This window comes from Buteo buteo, chromosome 3, assembly GCF_964188355.1.
Source record: "Buteo buteo chromosome 3, bButBut1.hap1.1, whole genome shotgun sequence".
Taxonomy (NCBI): domain Eukaryota; kingdom Metazoa; phylum Chordata; class Aves; order Accipitriformes; family Accipitridae; genus Buteo; species Buteo buteo.
This window is the reverse complement of record NC_134173.1, coordinates 47,465,367-47,481,227: the sequence shown is the minus strand read 5'-3', so window position 1 is coordinate 47,481,227 and position 15,861 is coordinate 47,465,367. Positions and strand designations below refer to the sequence as shown.

Sequence of the window (15,861 nt, the reverse complement as noted above, 5' to 3'; positions counted from 1 at the left end):
AGACAGAAAGCTTAAATGGTTTCAAAAAGAAATTGGGATCAACCTGTGAGTTTCTCTGTCAGTGGCTATTAAACATGATTATATGGGTGAAATATGTGGCTGAGCAGTTTAAGAACTTCCTGATTATTAAATGACACAATAATATGTGTGCCAAAAAAAAAAAAAAAAAAAAAGAATTGTTCCCTAAATGTCACTTATGTTATGCTACTGGAGACAGACTAGTGAGTGAGCTGGATGGACTTCTAGTCTGCTTGAATAGATCAGAAGGGTTTATGCCTCGTGTTGTTGCAGCTAGTTTGGCATTTCAGCAAGCTTGTTTATAGCTTGATAATGGTCCGTATTGGACAAAATAGTGTTTGTCATAATTTAAAGCAAAAAAGCCCAAACCATAACTTTCAGACTTCATCGCTCATCAGCTACAAAAGGAAATTTAAGTACTTGTGGAATCAGTTTGTATTTTGGTTAATGAACAGATAGTTAACTGAAATGTGGTTTTGAGGAATACTCATCTTGGCTGTGTAAGGTTCTGCACAAAGATTAAGATTTTAATAAACTTTATAGCTTAGTGGTATGCCTTATGTTCTAATGTTTGGATCTGTGGAAGGTCTGGATTCCTCAAGAAGTGATTAAAACTGGGGAGATTTGATCTGTCTGACTTTTTTTTTTTAACCCACTTATCAGAGAATAAAAGTTTGTATTAATGAAAATTAATATTTGCACCTTACATGAGCCATGGTGAGCATCTGACCCTGTTTCCTCCTTAAAAGCTCACCACTTCTACGGTTTTGCAAGGAAGTCAAACTGCTTGGGTCACACCAAAACCAACTGAGCCTTTTCTCTTTCCAGAGAGGTCTCTTTCATTTCTCTTTATGCACTATATTATCATTGAGACACATTGACAGTGGGAAATTTGCCCTTCAGGGATAGGAGACCTCATTTGGTATACCTATTTTTTAATAAAACTAGATTCGCAAAGCAGTTTAAAGATAAAATATAGGACAGTATGCAGGTGACTAATTAGAGTCTGTGGTTTATGGATTTCTTCTCATATTTTGCCTTGTATTAAAGACTCAGTGAAAGATCAAATTGAAATCCACCCGTAGAGTTTAACGTGTTCAAGAAAATTTCATACAACCCATGAAGCGGGAGAAAGAAGTTGTGACCTGCTAAACAGAAGCGTCATCTGGCTTTCTATAGATGACACAGCTCTCCTCTGCCTCCAGCCTGTACAAGCAGCAGCGTGAAAGGGAGGAACTCTGTCGGCTGTTGAGTCTTGTCAGGGATCCCATGTGCCACGCTGCCCCTTGCTGCCCTTCGTAGCGCTGGCATACCCTGGCATTGCTGCCTCTCTCGAGAAGAATGTCAGCTAGCATAGGAGCAAAGAAAGAAGCCACGTACAGCAATCTGTTGCATGACGTAGAGGATTTCTATGATACTTTTAAGGCAGAATTTTCTCCTATTAGATGAAAGGAAGAGGTGTAACACGTGGAGGGGAGAGCAGGGTCAAAGCAGACTCTGAGTAAAGCCAGGCTGCAAATGAATGTTTATGCCATCAGGTGCATATTTTAGTTAAAGAAACAATGGTTTTGGTGACCTGTGGCTTTAAGTTTCTTGCCTTCCTTATGTAAAATAATGAATATAAAGGTTTCTGTTTCAAGAAGTTTTGAAAACTATAGAAAAAGACACAGTTTTCTGCCAGCAGCTGTAGGGAGAAGAAAAATGGGTTTGACCTGATGTAAGCAGATGATATGTGTAGATTGGATAGTTTTGCACATTTATTTTTCCGAGTATTTCCTTTTTCCACTCACAAGCATTACTGCATGTTATGCCATTTAAATGTTACCCTTCAATAACATAATAAATTTACTAGCAAAATTTAGAAAATAAATACTTTTAAAATATGTTTGAACTATGTGAATAAAGATGAAGATATTGAAAAAAAAATGGTGAGCAGAAGTGTTCCCACGTAATGAATTCTTCTGCATTGTGCTGAATGAACTCACATATGCCTAACTTTAATCTTTATGAAAAGAACAATTCAACCATTAAGAAATGGACTTGAGCTTCATGTTGGAAAAGTGTCACTTCAAACAGATTAAACTATGTGGAGAGGAAAAAAAACCAACCCTGCTCTTCTCCTTGAAAATGTACTTTATACACCTGAATAACTTTTCATTTGGTTTGGTGTTATGTTTTCTAATAATTTAACTAATGACTTCTTGTCATCTATCATTTTTTGTGCTAATTGGAGTGATAGTCTTGGTTTAAGTAGCAGAAATTGTTTATTATTGATTTGAGTACGTGGGAGAAGCTGTTTTAATAGTACGGGTTTAGGCTATGGCTTGCACAGATCGTGGATTGATGAATGTAAACCAGTGGAGAGGGCTTGAAAAAGGAAGGTTTTATCACATTCGTCACATAGATTCAGTAGGAAAAGGAATTATCATGATTATAGGAGAAACTTTTTTCAGGTTAGTGTAAAGGCTGATGAGGTGAAAGTAGGTACGAAGACAAGACTTCTTACTAACCATTGGCCAAAAATACCCACCTGTATCTTCACATGTGCAATCAGCACTCGAAAACAGGCTTACAAAAATCCAGCGACAAAATAAAGGTTCAGTGTGTTTTAGATAAATATTCTTCAGAGCCTTTCTAAAACTAAAAGTGATGGCATAATCTATGATTAGCGTTTGCTGAAAAAACTTCTTTCCCCATGTTGCTTGCTAAACCTGAAGCTGTTTAGATTAGTAGCTGGGTAAAAGAAGTTTCCTTTCTTGTGTTTGTACTTTGCGTCTGCCTCAAATGCAGAGAATGAGTGGAAGGTAGAAAACTACTTCCTTTTGCCCTCACCTTCCCACAGGACTTAGGTGCGAGGAAGAGATGGGGAATTAGTTTGGATTCACATCTTCCATTTTTGTGCATTCATTGCAGTGGGAGATGATTTAAAGATTTGTAGTAGTGAGTGCAAGCACAGAATTGGTAAGTTACTACTTGCTAATTAATTGTGAATACAGTATTCTGATTGGAAGTTACTTATAGACGATTGAATACAACAGAGCAGGAAAGGTGGGTGAAGGGACATATTTGGAGATGTTGAAGAGTTCTGTGAGAAGTAATGTAAACTTGGAAGATAGAATGAGCAAGATGCTCAAAATTATAGTAAACCACAGCATTGCACATACTTCTTTCTTCTGGGCTTTGCAAAACAATGCATAGAGGGGGATGACAACTGTTACAGAGTTTTACACAATTAAGTTGAATGCATTAGTTCAAAATGTGTGTTTAGAGATGCTATGTAGTATATCCATGGCACATTAACCTTGTCACTGCTTATTCTTTTATAACTTACTATTCTTTTTATATATAGCTATAAAATTATATACTTTGTGTGTGTATATATAAAAATTATATACTGTGTATATGTCAGTGGATTATGATCTTAGCAAAATGGAGACACGTAAGAGTGTTTCAGTACCCATGCGTAGTTTCACTGAGGGAATCTGTGTATGGATTTTAGCAGCACACTTCTTCATCCATCTTTTAATGTTTATTTTTCCCCAGGAGAATTTTTCAAACCTTTTCAATACCAAAAGGATAAACTTGCTTGCCGGTTGTCATGTAGCAACAAATTTGAAAAATCATGTTCTAAATTGACTTACTCTCTGTTTGAAAACTCTTAACTGTACTTGTACAACTTCTTAAGTCACATTTTTAAATACTGTCCCTGGTTTGCATGTACAACTAAGACTTAATAGTTTCTTAATGTTATTTTGAATACTTCAGAGTAAATTTGAGGATGGATGTTTGTGTCCCTTGAAGAAATACTGCCTTTGTATCATCATATTTAAGTATTGTTGCTTTTTGTACACCAAGTAATTCATTCTCTTTTATTTGGTAAAGCCTTGCAGTGAGGGAATTTCTTTGTCTGGATGATCCTCCAGGTCCTTTTGACAGTCTAGAAGAAAGCAGGGTAAGTGCTATGTATTATGATAAAAAGAATGCAAAAGGCAGTGTTGGTTGTTAGGATATTGTAAAATCTGCTGAAACAGTATGGAATGAAACCTTTTTATTTCTGTTCTTTCACAAAGAATTGCAAATGGCTGTATTTCTAAAACTGACACAGTCTGATCACTGGTAATCTTTGACTGCTGTATTTGATCCCTGTCCCAAGGTATAATCTATTCTTTTTTGCCTTTTATGACCAGTGGATGAAATCTCTTTTTAAGGCAACTGCTGAATATGAGAGTTTTTGTAGGTTTACATTCAACACACTGTCATAATGCGTACACCTGAGACTTCAGGTCTTGCAGTAAAATGTTCTTGCTATGAAATGTAATGAAAGGATTAATTCTGACCACAAAAAATACTGTTCTTGCAGATAACTGAGCAGTGTCAAGTAGTGTTGTAAAACAGCAGCTGTTCAATGTGCATATGAGCACATTGAACAAATAATACTGTATGCTGCAGCCTGTTTTATTAGAAGTATGTTTCACTGGCATGCAGACCTATATACCAAGTCTGTCTAGAACAGGTTGTCTTAGTTTTCTTGCTTTATAGAATAACAATGTGTTTTGGAATGGCACATACATTATTAATGCTGTAGAAATTATAAATGGTAAGCGATGCTTCTTCAACTAAATTTGTATTTGCCAATTTGTTTTGTGTGCAAGTGGGAGTGCCTTGGCTCTTGTTGCATTACTATGTATATTAAAGGATTTGGTATGTTTTTTGTTTTATGAGCTCATATTTCATTTCTGTACAATCATGTTTCATCATAGCTATTTAAGTTGATGAAAAGTAATAAAAATTGCAGGAATTATTTGTTCAAATAATGAATTAAGAAATTTAGTGCTGCCTTTGTAAAGATTTTGATCGTTTATGCCATGGTGAAGTCTCAGGGTTATTCTTTCACCATAGGATTTTAGGCAAACTATTAAAATAGCTGTGCTGCTGTAGTTTTGGCTATTAACCATTTCTGTGAAGTTGGTCAGGCACAGTTGTCATAAAATTCTGGTCTCCAAGGGATACCCTGCTTTATTACAGAATGGTTGAGGTTGGAAGGGACCTCTTGAGATCTAGTCCAACCTTGCTGCTCAAGCAGGGTCAGCTACTGCAGATCGCCCAGGACAATGTCCAGCCAAGTTTTGAATAATCTACAGAGAAGACTTCACAATCTCTCTGTGCAACCTGCTCCAGTGTTTGATCACCACCACAGTAAAAAAAAACCAGTGTTTTAATGTGTTCAGATTGAATTTCCTGGTTTTTAATTTGTGCCCATTGTCTCTTGTCCTGTCAGTGGGTACCACTGAGAAGAGTCTGGCTCCTTCTTTGTTCCCTCCCATCAGGTATATATACCCATTGATAAGATCACCCTAAGCCTTCCCTTCTCGGACTGAAGAGTCACAGCTCGCTCATCCTCTTATTGCATGAAAGATGCTCAAGTCCTTTAATTACCTTTGATTATGATCGTTGAATCATGAGCCATGGGGTCCTGATGGACAACAAGCTGAAGATCAGCCAGCTCCCTCAGCACTCATGGGTGCAACCTGTCAGGCCCCATGGACTTACATATGTCCAGTTTAAGTGCTCCCTGACCTGATCCTCTTCCACTGAGTAAGTCTGTCGTGCCCTTCCTTGTCTTTTCCTCTGGTTGTTGAAGTCCGGGATTCCTGAGGCTGGTCTTGCCAGACAAGACAGGCAAAGATGGCATCAAGTACCTTAACAATTCCAGTGTGATTTGTCACAAGTTCTCCCACTCCATTCAGCAGCAAGTCCATGGTTTCCCTAGTCTCCCTCTTGCTGATTATGTACATGTAGAATTCTTTCTTATTTCCATTTGCATGGCCTTGCCAGATTCGGTGCGAGGTTGTCCTTTACTTTCTTTAACCCTGTCCCTGCAAGATGAGACAGCAGCCCTATATTCCTCCTGGGTCACTTCTCCATACTTCCAGTGCTCGTAAAATTTGTTTGAGTTCAGTTAGGAGTTCCTTGCTTATCCATATGGACCTCCTGCAACCTTTGCTTCATTTCCTTCTTATTGAGGTGGACCTTTCTTGAGCTTGGAGGTGGTGATCCTTGAATATCAACTAGCTCTTCTGGTCTGCTCTTCCCTCCAGAGGGGTTTCACATGGAGTCTTTCTTCCAAGGAGATGTCTGAAGAGACTGAAGTCTGCTCACCCGAAATCCATAGTTGCGGTCCTGCTTTTTGCCCTGCTCCTGCCTGTTAGGATCCTGAACTCCTACATATCAGAGAGCAACTATATCCATCCCTTGCTTTTGTTAACTATGCCCAACTACAGGGCAAGCGCTGTGGTTCACATACTTATTCCTGGAGTTCATTTTTAAAGGTATCTCAAAAATCACTTCTGTTTCACCTTTCTGCTGTTACTGTTGTGATACAAAGCATTGCAAAAAAAAAATAATCTTCTATTACTGTTTTCCTAATAATGGAAAATACGAATGTCCTCTATTTGTTTTATGTCCATTTTATTATTCCAGTTCAGTAAGGACTTGCCAAAACATATTTATCTTTTTTGGGAGGGGTACAGGTACCTCCCGTATTAGAAATTGTTTAGGCCTTACAGAAACTTAATCACAGAAATGTAGGCAAAATACTGACTAAAGCAATCTTTTTTCTGTCATATCCTTGGTAATTGTTTCCACAGGTCCTTTCCTAGCCATCAGTGTTTCATGATCCACTGAAGAAGGAAACAAGCTCTCTTGCAGCTGGCCTAGTTCTGTTGCCCTTTCAGAACTTACAGGGAAAATTGGTCCCACCTGGGTGTTAGAACTGTACCAGACTCCAGGTCTTCAAGGAACAAGATGTCTCATTACACACAGTTCCCTCATAGGTCTTTCTCAGCTTTGGTTCACCTTTCTGCTATTATGGCATCCTTCAGAATATGCTGATGTTTTCTTACTCAGTTGTGAAGAGTCACTCCCTTTCTTTGGGCAGCTGATACACAGATTGCAGCTAGAGATGAGTTTTTCCAAATGTCTTCTTTCAGATCTCATATAGAACAATGAAACAGTTCACAACATGTGGAGTACTTTTAGTTATTCTGTGAATAGGGAAATTTGCATGTGCATAAATCTAAAGGTAGACATCATATAACTTAGTTACATTCTTAAGGAAATAATGGCCAATTTTCAGCTAGGCCACCAGCAACCCTGAACAGTTTTACAAAATACACTAGAATTAACTTAATTGGCTTGGATGGAACAGGATGACTGCTTAACTGGAGTGATTGCTAAAGCAATCACTAAAAATGCTGTGTGAAGAATGAATTGCATGCCACGTGTTCTCGGCTCTAGTAGATGTGAATAAAGCTGTGGCTTAACTGATGATTGGTCTTCAATGCCTGTCAACCAAGATAAATTTGCTATCTGAGTCAATAAAATAAATTAAAACTCATTGCAAAAAAAATAAAAATCAAATGGCTATTGGATTGAAAAACATTGCATTTGTTTGAATTGTATAATTACAGGAAGACTCAACATTTTAAAGAACTTGATAAGTCTGCTTCAATTAAAGCAAAGAACGGTATCTTCTTGATGTTTGTAGCCCATTTTAAAACTTTAGGAAAACAGTGTTTCAACAGCATTGTTCTTAACTGAGCTCATATAAAAAGTTTATATTCAGAGGATTCCATGAAATACTGGTTAGGTGCATGTAATGTTAAGCAAAGAAAGCCTCCTATGTGGGTTTCTTATTTAGTGAGAACATGTAAATTATTAAATCAGAATTGCACGTTACTGTTGGTAGATTTGCTCTTTCCAGTAATAGATCAACAGGCTCTGTGCCAATGCTTCTGTCACTTCCTGCATTCAGCAGATACTGCATTATATGTTGGTCTTCACATTAAGGTTTGATGAGATTGCTTGCTGTCAAATTCATCAGGGTGGACTATATATACATGTCATGCTCAGCAGAGTTATCATGGTTGTCGTTAGTGTTCTTAGCATTTCATTAAACTTTTTCAAAATGTTCTTGTATTGGTCTTCCAACTCTCACAATTGTCATATTTGTAATAGCTATTTGGTACAGAACTGTACAACTTTGTCTTTATCTTGGGTAAGGGAAGAACATGCAGTTTAGCCAAATATTCCCAGCATCTTGGGAATAATTAGATACTTTGAAACTGAATTCCAAGTCTCGTGAAAGCAAATCTTATATGAGGGGAAAGGGGAGTAGGGAGTTCAGCTGATGTCCCATATAGGCAAAAAGGTTCAAAATTAGGGACTGCGTCAAAGGAAAGAAACCTCTTTATGAAATCTCCTGTGAGACAAACAAATGATGCGATAAAAGTATTTGCATTGCAGTTTAGCGTAATAAATTCATTCTTCAAAGCAAAGCAGCATTGTTTTATTAAGGACAGAACTCTTGGGTTTTTTAAGTTTTTGTAGCTCTATGGTAATCAATATAAAGAAAAGCAGCTACAATTCTATTACAGTTTGATATTTCTAAAAGAAAAATCAATAAAGGCAGTCCACTGAAGTTAAATGGAAGATGTTCTTAAATTTGTCTCTTAGGCTTTCTGTGAAACTCTGGAGGAAACAAATTACCGTCTACAAAAAGAACTGCTTGAAAAACAAAGGGAGGTTGAATCGCTGAAGAAATTGTTAAGTGAAAAGCAACTTCATATAGATGCTATTGAAAGAAGAATTAGGTATGTAGAAATTTTATGGGGTTTAGGAGTTTCTTTTCGTGAGGGCATTTTCTCACAGGCACCAGCTTTAAATGTACTCGTGGAAACACTTTGCCCCTCATAACCACACATAAAGCAATATTTTCAGCGGGCTCTTTCTTGTATGCTGGCTAACAAGCTGTTGTTTAGTACAAATGACTGAGAAAGTGTTGTCCCATCTTTTCCCTCTAAAGTAACTGCAATTACGTTTCATAATACTTTAAGTCCTGTAAAGATAAGGCAAAGATTCTCTTCTGCTTTTGAAATGTTGGGTATGTGAAATGCCCTGCTAGAGATGAGAGCAGTGGAAAAACTTCCACCTGTACTGAAAGCTTTGACAGACCATAGTGATCAAGTGATTATATGTCTGTATAAATGTCTTTAATTTTGTTCTGAATTGCCTAGGATGATGCCACAGATCATCCATTTAAATATAACGAAAAAAAATGGTGGAGTTTTATTACAAACTTTATGGCGCCTGTCTGCTAAACTTTGTAGCAGGCCCAGCAGAGTTGATGTTGGGCTATTCAGTGTCCTGATAGACCTGCTAAGTCAGTCATTGTGGGATTTCCTTAGCAAAGGAGTAAATTCCCATGGTCCCTTTAGAAGTTATTTTAATACTGCTTGGGTTGTTGAGTCTAGCAAATCCAGGTTAACTAACAAATCACATCTTTGGATATAAGGTTTAAGTGAACTACATTTGGAAAAGGATTTAAATGGAATTGTTGTGGCTTATTGAAAATTCTGATCTGAATACCATATTCAGTTTGTCACGTACTCCTGAAGGCAAGTAAATACATTTGAAAGACGTTTTCCCTGTTTGACAAGAAAGTTCTGACTACTGCTAGTTTAAACAGTGAAATAGCCAATAAAAATTAAATAACTCGTATTTGGCTAAAACATCATGATAGGAAATTCTGTGTAACTAAAAATAAAACAAGAATACATGAGTAGCAAAAATGGATTTTATTTTTTAGTGCTTTCCCTGAAGACATTATTTTTTTATCACACATATGCCCTGCCAGCTTCCCAGATGTTTAAAATTATTGAAAGTCAGCCAAGTAGTATCTGAGGTATTAATGGAAAATAACTCCTGTGATTTTTAGTTGTAAAAGTTAGCAAGTAAACCCATGACCTTGTTTAAGAAATTCAGCATGTCTGATGGGAGTTGAACCCAAAAGAAATGGGGTCTGTCTTTGGCCTTGTTGAAGTGGAATTTTGATCTGATGACCCAACAAGAATTCAGCATCTTCTGCCTTTACGCTTGAAAGGCCAGGTACCTAAAATGTATGTGAGGTAGGAGGGGACAATTGGACAAGGCATCAGACTTGTAGGCCTTTACATGTCATGCTGGATTTGGCCCAAACATGGGCCAATAAATGTGTTAGAGCATACTGCTGAGGTATTACTTAAAATGCATGCATTAAAATAAAACTATAGAAACAATAGTAGTTAAAGTAATTTAAAAAGAGGGTGAAATAATAGTAGTATCACTTTCAACACAAAATTGTTCACAAGCTTTTCTTTCCAATTCAAGTGGCAGCTTTCAACACTAAATTGATATATGATTTCCACACGGAGCAATACTTAGGAAACAAGTTTTTTTGATAATTTGACATGACTGTATTCCCATTTGTAGCCAGGCTAGTCGGACTGTCAGCTCGTGTTGCTGTTAAGAAAAAATTACTACCTGTCTCTTTATCATTAATGGGAAGATGTATTGCTCTGAAATGTAATATGTGACCCTAAAGTTACAACGAGAAACTTGGGAAAGTGTTGAAGAAATCTATTTATCATCCTGCCTGTCTTCAGACTATGTTTTGGTTATAATCCTTGTGCCTTTTAGGCAAGATGTGTGTGTCTTAGATCATCTGCTTGTAATTTCTTACCTGAAGTAATAATCAGTCCTCTGGGACTTGAATTTTGTAAAACTACTAAATTGTGATGCAACCAGAGGATTGAATTAGTTTAGGAATAAGCAGCTGGAGCAAATAAACTGTTTGAATAGCTATCCAGTGCAAGCCCTGCATCTCTGTAGTAATAACTGAAATGGGGCATGTAGGAGTGAGATTGATAGGTTCCCAGAAACTGCAAAGTTTAAAATGAAACAAACAGCTCTTCAGTGATGAATGTTTGCTGTATGGATTGGTGGTACTCTGTTCTTATTTGTTGTAGGGATTTATCTTTAGGAAAAATGACTCGTCAGATGTCAGGAGAAGAAAGTGAGTGCAGTGGTGAGGTGGAGTCTTCTGCAGTAGAAGCAGACCAGGGTACCCTGGGTGAGGACAGCTGGTAAATACTATTATTTTACTTATAACATATTTAAGGCTTTTTTTAAGCATGTTTTTAAATGTTTGGTCTTGCATAAATTCAGAACAGCTGAGGAATTCAGCATTTTATTGCACCTCTCTGTAGCTATCCCATGTTTCATAAAGGCCCTCAGGATAGATAATTTTAGATGTGGAATAAGTGGTAAGTTGAACAAGCTTTATAAGTGTTTTGTGGATTGCTGGCATAAAATGACTATGGAGAATCATATTAGTTTCCATTTGACAAAGCTTATTGATCTGTTGTTGCAGCTCAGATAAAGAGAACCATGAGGCATGCTGGAGTGGCTCTTTGGCTGAAAATTCTGTACCAGAAATTGAAGTCGCTGAAGTAGCATATACGGCTGATGAAGAATAGATCGGTAGCAGCTGCTATTACCTGGGAAAGGTTCACGTTTGGGACATACTCTGTGGGTAGGGGCATAGAGTAGCTGTGAAGAATTTACAGCAAAGAGCAAGAATGCACATATTGAATGTTTACATAAATCCTTACAAATTATTAACGTAAGAAATATACCCAGTGCTGCTTTGATTTCAGTTTTTATCTAGCCTTTATATATTTAATATATTAAAGTTTAATAAGGGCTAAAATCAGCTGAAGTTTAGATAGTGTACATACACAATTTGGCTGACTTTCCTAGCAGAGTGATGAAAGCTTCACATTAAATCACCAAACACATTTAACTAGCATGTCATATGTTTCCACTGATGTGACACATTTGAAGTGTTCATCTGTTTGGTATTTGTGTTTTCATATTCTTATAGCCATAAGTTAATGCTTGTTGAAGTAAAAATGGACTCATCTTATGTTTCCTGAGAGTGTAGAATGTGTTGTTTTTAAATTATAAAGCTGAAGAATATTTCTCTGGAAATTTTAATGCAATGCAATAGGAAAACTTACAGTACCAAGAGAAAAGTACTTACGCAATGGGATTGTAGTTGAACATTTTAAAAAAAAATGGTCATTTTTGCTGAAGGAACTAATATGAGACCCCCAAAACACTGTGTATTTTCATCCCAAGATAGCATGCTGTAATACTTTCTGTTCGGTAATGCTGCTTTTAAAATCTGGGATACCTTTGCTATATACCCATGTAACAATAAAAATTGGTGAGTTTGCCTTTTACTTGGAACACTACCTCTTACCATCTTGCTAATACATTCATGTTTGTTCAGAAATATTCCAGATTATATGGACATGATTGAAAGACTTGTAAAGAAGCCATATTTTTCCTGCACAGTTCATAACTAGATTGAATCTAGTTGCAATGTATTTTTGTTTCAATATATTGTATACATGGGGATATTGCTACATATGTTCTATAGCCTATTTTTCAAAATGTATTACGACAGGAGATGCACTTTATAATTAAGACTCCATTGTGCCAAGTTCGGTTGGCTAATTGGTTGAGAAAGGGGAGTTGCAGGGAGATGATTATGTAGTGCCTTTTTGTATTTTACTTGTTCATTACTGCAGAATTTTGCTACAGTGCTCTGTGTCAGCTCTATGGAATCTTTGATGCAGCTTGTTTCTGTTCTTCACTTATGTACTGGAAGTGCCTTGTTTTATTCTGCTTTTCCAATAGGAAGAATGCTTTTTTGTTTTAAATCTTTTTTTTTCGCTGTATACCACCCACATCATTGTTTAATGTTGTCAATATGCAGTGTCTTTGTGCTGGAGTTTTCAAAGGGAGCTTTGTACTTCAGGCTGTGCATACGATGACCTTTATGCAGAACTGTATAAACCTTCCTGGTGAAATAAAACTATGGACAAAACACCTGTCTTCTCTTTTCCGTTGTAGAAAAAATGTTCAATGCCTTGTCTAGTAAAAGGATAAAAATACTATTAGAAAGAGACATTTCTTACCTCAGTGATTTCCTACAGTTACTCAACTTTTGGTCTGAGTTCTGTTTGTACCAAAAAATGTGTGCATGAAAATGAATGAGAATTCTGTAATGAGAGACCAGAAAACTTACTGTACTTCTGCTGAAGATTAAAATAAAAAAGGAACTTTTTTTTTATATTCTACATGAATCCTCATAGATGTTGAGTGAACTCAATAAAGTTTTGACACCTTATTGAAAATTCATGTACTCTTTTGTCAGATATCACTTGTATATTTGAAAAGAAGGTTGAACCATGTATATTGAAATAGTATTAGGTTTGCGACCATAAATGTTTTTAAAATCTTGAAAAGGTGCTTGGGTCATACATGCTAGGAATTTCTAAAGTACTTCAGGTAAATCTGCAAATCTAGTCACTAAAGGAAGCATTAATATAATTTACAATTTAGTCATGAGAGGGCAAAGGAATGGAAATTTTGTTGTGCTCTGTCTTTAAGGTTTATAAGATATATTGCAGATCAAAATATTTAGTATCACATGAATAGACATTTTTGTTTAGGGGGACCTTGATTTTTAATTAAACTAAGCTGAAAAATGTGGATTTGTTCAGCAGCCATGTAGTATCACTTGGCCTATGTTCTTGGGTTAATGAATGGTTACCCCCCTAAGGGACATGCAGAATCTGAGGAGTACAACCCATGGTGGCCTTGAACATCCTAACTGAGGTGGTTTCCAAGTCTGTCCTATATTTAACTTTTTCTGGTGCGCTTGCTTCCGTTCTGGCAATTCATCTTTTTTCCACCCATTTCCTTCTCATTTCACTCACTGCTGCAATTTTAATAAAGAAGCCAAGTTTCGATTATTTCATTCATGAGAATTTGACAGTGGAGTTCTGTGCTCTTCACAATGAGCAGAGGAGTATTCAAACTGGAATTGTAGCAGAGTGAACTAATTATAAGAATTGCAACCAGTAACACTTTGTTCTTTTCTGTTGTAGTCAAATCACTCCAAAGGTAATTAATAGTTCAGCCACTGATTTACAGTGGGGGCTTTTTCCCTTAGTTTTAGATTTTCAATACGTTGTACCCAGCTGAATCTTACTGGGGGTTTGCTTTTTTTTTGTTTTGTTTTGTTTTTTTAATACTACATCTTAAACTTAATAATCCTGTAGGACTTTTTATCCTCCAAAGCACTTGCAGTCTGCCCACACCACTTCTCTCCTTTTGATTTGTATACTCCTAAATCAATTAAAATGCTGACTAGTCTTGAATGAAGAATGAGTCCACATAATACTCCCACTTCATATCTTTCCCACTGTGACAACCATTAATTACTGTGACTATAATAGTCCCATTGAACCAAGCTCAAGGGAGGGAGGAGATTCACAAAACTGCACCTGACAGTTGCAGGAGAGAATAGCCTATGCCGTGTGTTTTCCAGCAGGCTGCGGCACTCACCTCTTTGTGTTAAGCATCTCTTTGTTGCTCTGGGGGGTCATAGTTGCAGAGAAAAGGGATGTGGAAAGCTCCTGTTGTAGATGGTATATCTGTCCCAAATTGGTTTTGCTCTGTGCGCCTCATTAGACCACTAGTTTGATTTTTCTGTGGTTTCTATTCCTTCGTTGAAATGTAGCTATGAAGCAGTAGCAGTTATCCTGCCAGAAATCTGCTTTTCTAGTAGAACAGGTAACAAATACAACTTTCTATAGGAAGTTTTATATGGTTTTGTTTGTGGAGGGTTTTTTTCCCATGCTACAGCAGGCTGTCATACACACTGGGAGAGGAATTCTGAAGAGCTATGCTCTGAAGCTGCTGCTGCAATCAGTTTTTTTAAGAAATGTCAGATAAATAGCCCAAGGTCATGAATCCCCAAGGAAGTGAAGAATCCTCTAGGAAACACTCCCTTTATGGAATACCAGGTCTAGGTGTCTGTCTTCGTGTCATTCCTTTCTATATTTTAATTAAATCTTTGTCCCAGAGATCAGTACATTCAGATTTCTAGACAGGTCCAACATTCAAAACTAGATATGTACTTTTCCTATAAACTCCAGGGCTTAGTTTAAGGGATGCTAGGGTAGCTGAGCTGTATCTTCACATCCATGTTTCTTTCTTTGAACTTGGAGTACTGATAATGCAGCTCTCTTCAAAAGATGTCTCTTAAACAGTTTGTATTCTGGGTGAGCAGTCAATATACTGACCGGTGGAGTTTTTTGTTCTATGTTTTGATTTTTTATCTTTATCACATTTTAATGCATAGGATCTTAACCTCCTAACTGAAAGAAAAGATGAGAGAGAAAGTGGAAGAGGCAGAGGAGAAAGAGGGGATTGCCTTGTCCATAGTTTACACTTGAGGATTTTTCCCCTTTGAAAGTGAAACTTGGTTCAATCATTTGCTAACTAGAATTGCTTCTCCACTAAATGTTTGCAACCCCTCGTTGTGCTAACCTTTATCCTCGTCTTGTTTCAAAGGGCAACCTTTTGTATTTGGTCCTTCCCAGGTTGTGCATTGCAAGGAAAACAAACTGAGCTAGAGCTTTTGTTAAATGTTTTCAATCTTCTTCCAAAGTTTGACATATCTTTTGTTATCTGATGCAAATGTAAAGATTTGAAAGAGTGGAAAGGTGAGGAAATGCAGTCCTTTATTATAAAGAAAAAAATTAACAGATTCTTATCTTGTAATAGATATAAGTGACAAACTTACATCATCTCAACTCATGAGTGACTGTTGGCCATATCTATTTCTGCTGTTGCTTTATAGATCATTCTCCAGTTGGATAGCTTGGGTGACATACTGGAATAGGAAATGTTTCTCTCTAAATTTCTCCTTTGGTTGATGGATTCAGAACCATTCCGGTGGTTGTTCCAGAGTCAGGAGAAGGCTGTCACGAGATGTGTCTAAGCATAACCCTGTATGCCACATACATAGCATCTTTTTTCTTCTGGTAGGCACATTTCAAAGCTCCAAACTGCAGTTTTATCCAGCATCATCAAAATAAACTGATA

General features: G+C 37.0%; 1 protein-coding gene across 4 annotated transcripts in view; it reads left to right on the top strand.

Annotated features, from left to right (window-relative positions):
* Nucleotides 1-13,041, top strand: part of SNX16 (sorting nexin 16) — a 29,652-nt gene extending 16,611 nt beyond the window's left edge. For 3 of the 4 annotated variants that reach the window (XM_075023504.1, XM_075023505.1, XM_075023503.1), the window contains exons 5-8: nt 3,901-3,970; nt 8,533-8,669; nt 10,863-10,979; nt 11,267-13,041. In XM_075023504.1, coding sequence (XP_074879605.1) covers nt 3,901-3,970; nt 8,533-8,669; nt 10,863-10,979; nt 11,267-11,372 — 430 coding nt within the window. In that variant the 3' untranslated portion in view covers nt 11,373-13,041. The remainder of the gene's footprint in view (nt 1-3,900; nt 3,971-8,532; nt 8,670-10,862; nt 10,980-11,266) is intronic. The other variant, XM_075023506.1, reaches the window with a different exon arrangement.
* The last annotated feature ends 2,820 nt before the right edge of the window (nt 13,042-15,861 follow it).